We start from the raw sequence: 7,360 nt of genomic DNA on the forward strand, positions 1-7,360 counted from the left end.
GACCATCCTGGCTAACACGGTGAAACCCTGTCTCTACTAAAAAAAAAAAAAAAAGAAGGGCGAGGTGGCGGGCGCCTGTAGTCCCAGCTACTCCGGAGGCTGAGGCAGGAGAATGGTGTAAACCCGGGAGACGGAGCTTGCAGTGAGCTGAGATCCGGCCACTGCACTCCAGTCCGGGCGACAGAGCGAGACTCCGCCTCAAAAAAAAAAAAAAAAGATAACACAGAGAAGGAATTCAGCATTCTATCAGATAAATTTAATAAAGAGATTGAAATAATTAAAGAGTCAAGTAGAAACTCTGGAGCTGAAAAATGCAACTGGCATACTGAAGAATGCATCAGAGTCCTAATAACAGACCTGATCAAGCAGAAGGAAGAATTAATGAGCTTGAAGACAGACTATTTGAAAATACGTGGTCAGAGGAGACAAAAGAAAGAAGAATAAACAAACAATGAAGCATGTCTACAGGGTCTAGAAAATAGCCTCAAATGGGCAAATCTAAGAGTTATTGGCCTTTAAGAGGATGTACAGAGACAGGGGTAGAAAGTTTATTCAAAGGGATAATAACAGAGAACTTCCCAAACGTGGAGAAAGATATCAATATCCAAGTACCAGCAGGTTATAGAACACCAAGCAGATTTAACCCAAAGAAGACTACCTCAAGGCACTTAATAATCAAACTCCCAAAGATCAAGGACAAAGAAAACATCCTAAAAGCAGCAAGATAAAAGAAACAAAATATATAATGAAGCTTCAATATGTCTGGTAGCAGACTTTTCAGTGGAAACCTTACAGGCAAGGAGAGAGTGGCATGACATACTTAAAGTGCTGAAGAAAAAAACTTCTATCTTAGAATAGTATATCTGGTGAAAAGATCCTTCAAACATGAAGGAAAAATAAACTTTCCCAGACAAAAGCTGGGGGATTTCATCAACACTAGACCTGTACTACAAGAAACGCTGAAGGGAATACTTCAGTCAGAAAGAAAAGAGTGTCAATGAGCAGTAAGTAATCACTTTGAAGGTACAAAACTCACTGGTGATAGTAATTACATAGAAAAACACAGAATATCGTAACACTCTAATTGCGGTATGTAAACTACTCTTATCCTAAGTAGAAAGACTAAACAATGAACCGATAAAAAATAATGACAAATCTTCAAGACACAGACAATACAATTAAGACATAAATAGAAACAACAAAAATGTTAAAAAGCAGGGGGACAAAGTTAAGGGGGACAAAGTCAGCTCCAGAATTTCTGCTTGGTTCTTTTTAAATAAGTTACTTAAGGGGACTAATTAAAACTAGAGTTACCAGCTTAAAATAATGGGTTATAAGATAGTATCTGCAAGCCTCATCATAGCCTCAAACCAGAAAACATACAATGGATACACAAAGAATATAAAGTGAGAAACTAAATCATATCACCAGAGAAAATCACCTTCACTAAAGGAAGACAGGAAGGCAAGAAAGAAGACCAGAAAACAAGTAATATGGCAGGAGTAAGTCCTTACTTATCAATCATAACAATAAATGTAAATGGATTAAACTCTCCACTCAAAAGACAGAGTGGCTGACTGGATGAAAAATCAATTTTACCATGTAATGATCCTTCTAATGTTTTCCCCTCCAAACATCTTATGATTGTATTGTCAAAGTTGATCAAGTTATTGGTGTTACAAAAAAATACCCACTTGGTCACAGGGCTCCACTGAGCACAAATGAAGAATTAAAGTACAGCATAAACAATACTTTACAACAGTATCAATCTTGTCATTGAATTGTCCTACCAATATTCCATTGTCATAGGTATGAAGAGGCAGAAACTCTTCCTTTGATGTTGACAATCAGCCTTCCATATTGAAACAAGGTTTTGTGTATCCTCTGCCTGAGAAGCTGCCCTTTCTCTTTGCTAGCTACCACCTCTCTTAATAGATGTTATAAGAAATTAATTTTCTTAATTTTTAAAGAATATTTTATGAATGTTTCTTGTAAAAGAAACATTCAAAATGCAGCCTTTCCTTTGGTTTCTCTTTTTCTGTTAAATGTAAAAATTATAACTACTTTGGATTAAAAAATTATATATTTATATATAAAATAGTAATATATTTGTGTATATATAATTTATAAATACATATAGTATGATTTTCATGTATGCATCTGTGTATCCTCTCTGCTTCCTCCATTTAGTGAACTGTATTCACTAACTGTTAGTGACTGTTTGTTTTGGATAGTGAGATTTTTTTTTTTCCTCACATTTTTTTTAGAGATGGGCCCTTTCTCTGTTGCCCAGGCTGGAGTGCAATGGTGCAATCCTAACTCATTGCAGCCTTGAACTCCTGGGCTCAAGTGGTCCTCCTGCCTCAGCCTCCTGAGTAGTTGGGACTACAGGCGCATACCACTGCCCCTGGCTAATTTTCAAAATTTTTTTTAGAGATAGGGTCTCACTACGTTGCCTAGGCTGGTCGCAAACTCCAGGCTTCAAGCCATCCTCCTGCTTCCCCAACCTCCCAAAGTGCTGGGATTACAAGTGTGAGCCACCATTCAATCTTTAAAGACTTTTCTGATGAGATCAGTAGTGATATAAATAAGTGATTTTGTTATGGAATGATCAACATTTGTAAACCTCTATCATTCAGTGAATTGTTATCTTCCAAACAACAATGCAGATGTTAAGAATCACTCCTGGGTAAAAGTTTCATTCAGGGTGCAAGACAGGTCAATGTGTTGTAATGCATTAGGACATGAAAGCTCATTGATATGATTTCAGATTCCACATGGCAGCTAACCTTTTCTTTTTCAAAATAACTTTTATTTTGAAATAGTTGAAGACTCACAAGAAGTTGCAAAAATAGTATAGAGAGTTCTATGTATCCTTCACCCAGCTCCCTGCAATGACGGTATCTTACACAAACAGATCAAAACCAGGAAAACGATGTGGGCGCAATTCTATTAATTCAAATACAACCCTCAATAGCATTTCACTAGTTTTCATATGCACTTGTTTCTTTTCTTTTTGTCCAACTAACCTTCAGAAAACCACCATTTATTGAGTTTTGGTGTTGGCATCAAAAAAGATTTGGTGTTGGTATCAAAAAAGAACATCCACAATGATCAGAAAAAGGACATTAAAATATTCCTCCTCTTTCCAACTACTGATCTGTGTGAGGCAGTATTTTCTTCATATATTATTATTATTATTTTGAGACAGAGTCTCACTCTGTCACCCAGGCTGAAGTGCGATGGCACAATCTTCTCTCACTGCAACCTCCGCCTCCCAAGTAGCCGGGATTACAGGCACCTGCCATCATGCCTGGCTAATTTTTGTATTTTGTAGAGACGGGGTTTCACCATGTTGGCCAGGCTGGTCTTGAACTCCTGAACTCAGGTGATCCGCCCACCTCAGCCTCCCAAAGTGCTGAGATTATAGGCATGAGCCACTATGCCCAGCCGATTTTCTTATATTTTAACCAAACACACATATCACAACAGGTCAAACATAGAATCCAACTAGCTTCAATTAGGCCAGGCATGAAAGAGGTTTGTAAAAATGTAAAACAGTATCATTTTTCTCATTAAACATGTATTTTTTATTTTAAAGACAGAGTCTCACTCTGTTGTCCTGGCTGGAATACAGTGGTGCAATCGCGGCTCACTGCAGCCTTGAACTTCTGGGCTGAAGCAATACTCTTTCCTCAGCCACCTGAGTAGCTGGGACCACAGGTGTGTCCCATCACGCCCAGCTAATTTTTGAAGTTTTTGGAGAGATGAGGGTCTCACTATGTTGCCCAGGCTGATCTCAAACACCTGGGCTCAAGTGAGCCCCCCACTCTGGCCTCCCAAAGTGCTGGGTTTCGCTGAACTTTTTTGTTTTGGAAAATACAGTTATTTTTCCTTCAAGTGTTATATTAATATGCAATAAGACTTATAAATGAGTAATTTTTTATCTTAGTTTTCATCTCAAATGCCATCAACACTAATACGTGTAACCCTCATAAACCAAAGCTCCCTGGGGCCCTCAGTGGTTTGCAGGATTCTAAGAGCTCAGTGCTCCGTAAGGTAATCCGGGTGCCTCCTCCCACAGAGCTCCTGGATTCTCTAAAAAAGACCAGAAACTTTTCATTCACTGATTTAAACACACATATTTGGGTCATACCATAGCTTATTCAGAGGAAATGAAAAGTTCAGAAGCTTCTAGAGTGATTGTCAATAGGGGAAATATGATACAAACTGTATATTAAAGTGACATTTTATTAGACTATTTACTACTTAGTCTAAATTCAAGTACAGTAGTCAAAGAAATTAGTTATTCATCAACTTTGTTGAATTCACATCTTTCATTTTAGAATAACAGCAGACTTTAAGCATGTACTATTTTTCCAGTGTTCAGCTTAGTCTAAGACTGTGTGAGTCTGGTTTGATCCATTGCCGTGAAGAATACACAGACAGCAGCTGTAATGAGCAGATGCATTCCCTCGTAGAGAAGTTTTGGAGAAAATACACTCCATATAAATAAATGATAACGCAGAGATGTCACCAAAACGATATATGTGGAAACTGGAATAGAAGAAATCAGCGCGTAGCAGAAGCAAGCATGACTCAGTGCTGAACTGCTGTTAATAAGAAAGAAAATGTGTATTAGCACATGCCACTTACATACCACGCATGTAACAACACTTTTACTTTCAAAGAGACTCCAGTAGCTCTTGCCCTTGGACTAGAGGGCACCGCGTTCCTTCTTCCGCACACACATCCAGTCACTATGGTGCTGGGACAGGTGCCCCTCCAGATGCCCGAGAGATGGGAAAACCCATCCCGCCCCTTGGAGGCTGTGTTCTAGTGAAGGAGGCAGGAGACACCAGACACGTAACATGTCAAGAAGAGACAAATTCATGAAGAAAATTGAAGCAGAGTAAACAAAAAAGGATGGGTGAGGGCCACCACGTCCCATACACACACCTTGAGCTCTCCAGAAATGCCTCTAAAATTTGACTGTATGTAAAAATCACCTACAGTGTGTGCTGGAAGTGCCACTCTGGAGTCCCTCCCCACAGAAATCTGGATGTGGTTGGTCTGGGGTGGGCAGAGGTCTGCGTCTCCACAAGGCACGGAGGCGCCCAAGGGGACATGAGCTGCAGCCCCACCTGCTCAGCAGTGCCACTGTCTGCCACTGTTGTCTGTAAAACAGCTCTGAAAAACGCACCCCCAGACTTTGCACAGTTATTTAAAAATTACATATCCATGGGCTACCATATCACATGCATTATAAAATACAAACAATGAATAGAAAATCACAAAAGGAGGCCGGGCGCGGTGGCTCAAGCCTGTAATCCCAGCACTTTGGGAGGCCGAGACGGGCGGATCACGAGGTCAAGAGATCGAGACCATCCTGGCTAACACGGTGAAACCCCGTCTCTACTAAAAATACAAAAACTAGCCGGGCGAGGTGGCGGGCGCCTGTAGTCCCAGCTACTCAGGAGGCTGAGGCAGGAGAATGGCGTAAACCCGGGAGGCGGAGCTTGCAGTGAGCTGAGATCCGGCCACTGCACTCCAGTCCGGGCGACAGAGGGAGACTCCCCCTAAAAAAAAAAAAAAAAAGAAAGAAAATCACAAAAGGGCGAGATACAAATAAACATAAATACAAGTTCTGAGCTTTTCTCCCTGCTGTTGTGTGGAGGACCACGTCAGTCTGTCTGGTCTGGGGACACTGGCCCAGCGGGGTTTGCTGAGCAAATCCACAGGGAAAGACAACATTCTCAGAATAAGAGCCACCCCTCAAAGTATGTTAATGTACTCCCCTAGTTTTCAACCCACCAACACATTACAGAAATCTCTTCCTCAAAACAACTTCCCGTGAGTCTGTGATTATTGAAAAATGATAAATTCCATTATTTGGGCACTTTCCATGCCTCATCCATGACCTCTGATCAAGTCCTGTCAGAAAGGGCCCAGGGGGCAGCCCTCAGACCCTCAGAGGCCGGGCCTTCCAGGATCCAAATCTAAGTTCTGGCTTTCTGGCCTCACCGCAAAAGCAGCAGTGAGTGCTGAGCTGACCTGTCTGTGCTCTCTGTTCCACAAGTCCCACTTCGCGGCTGCCTGGTCTCTCTGTTCCGTATGTCCCACTTTGCCACTGCCTGGTCTCCCTAAGTACGACTTCCAGCGCTCACGGGGCAGCCTGTGCTGACTGCGCACTCGTGCAAGCATGCAGAGACGTTCAGGGCACTGCTGACACAAAGCCAGGCGCCTCTAAAGTCCAGTGTGGGCGGGGTGTGGGTGCTTCCACCATGGTGGACGGTTCCTTTGGCTCAGAGGCATTCATGCTGTTGAGAGCCTCAACACAGGAGGTGAGCGGTGAGGGGCTACTTTTAGGGTGGGGAAAAGCTCAAAGGCGGGGCACAGGTGTGTGTCTGGGTGTGTGGGCCCCGCCGCATGTCCTGTAAAGGGCTCCTCAGTCCTGTCAGCCCAGCAGCTCCGCCAGGTGCTACTTGAGGGTGTCCTGTAAATGGATCCTGCTTCAGTGCTCACTGCTCAGGAAAGGGGGTCAACAGCTACAAAGGGCCAAGGACAGGGCTGTCTCTGGCCGGAGGTGCCTAGTACTTCGTGCTCCCAGCGACTGTCTCTGGCAGGGAGCTCAGGCTGACCCCTCCACAGCCTCACCTCAGTCCCTCACTGGCTCGCCATCTCCGGCCTTGGAGGGCCCCTTCTTCCTCCTGGCTTCTCTAAACACTCCTTCACCTCAGCCTGCCATGCACTCCGGTCAAATACTCAGACCCTGGGATCTCCCTGTGGGCGGCCCTGGTGCCTCTGTTTCCTTGCCAGGCCCAGGCTCCTTAGGCAGGTCCCCCAATCCCATACCGCTGGTGACCACTTGGTGTCCAGTCCCACAGGCCGGGGAACCCACAGGGAGGTGGACCCCAAGGTGTCCTCGACACACCCCCTGGTGACAACACCACCCGGGAAAAGCTGAACAGACTCTGCAGGAAGCTTCGTGGCTAAGTGGGCCGTGGCCCCTTCCTACCCAGACAGCGCGCGGGAAGCTGCGGCTTAGACATGGTACCATCTTGACTTCAGTTTAACAGTTTCTAGCGTTACCCATCTAGAAGGCGGCGGCTTGCAGTTCCCACCACCTCGGCAAAGAGCCATATGCGCTGCAGGGGAGCAGGCAGCCCGGGGCGCCGGCCTGACGCCGGCCCCTGGAACAGAGGGTTGCCAACCACTCAGGGCCACGTTTTTGACCTGCTGGGAATGTGTTTTCTGTCTACCATTTAGACCTAGTTACCGTTTTCCTACTGTACTGAAACAAAACAGAAACCACGAGTAAAACTTGATGCTTTAAGCTTTTAAAAGGGAAGGAGAAAAC

The 7,360-nt window shown here is 44.1% G+C and overlaps 1 protein-coding gene across 5 annotated transcripts in view; it reads right to left on the bottom strand.

The window, feature by feature from the left end:
- Positions 1–4,231: 4,231 nt before the first annotated feature.
- Positions 4,232–7,360, bottom strand: part of PIGG (phosphatidylinositol glycan anchor biosynthesis, class G) — a 41,266-nt gene continuing 38,137 nt past the window's right edge. For all 5 annotated transcript variants that reach the window (XR_001001198.1, XM_011936811.1, XM_011936812.1 and 2 more), the window contains one exon: positions 4,232–4,613. Coding sequence is in view for 4 of the 5 variants with exons in the window: in XM_011936811.1 (XP_011792201.1) it covers positions 4,397–4,613 (217 nt within the window). In the remaining variant the exon portion in view is untranslated. The remainder of the gene's footprint in view (positions 4,614–7,360) is intronic.

This window comes from Colobus angolensis, unplaced genomic scaffold (genome assembly GCF_000951035.1).
Source record: "Colobus angolensis palliatus isolate OR3802 unplaced genomic scaffold, Cang.pa_1.0 Scaffold157, whole genome shotgun sequence".
Lineage (NCBI taxonomy): Eukaryota > Metazoa > Chordata > Mammalia > Primates > Cercopithecidae > Colobus > Colobus angolensis.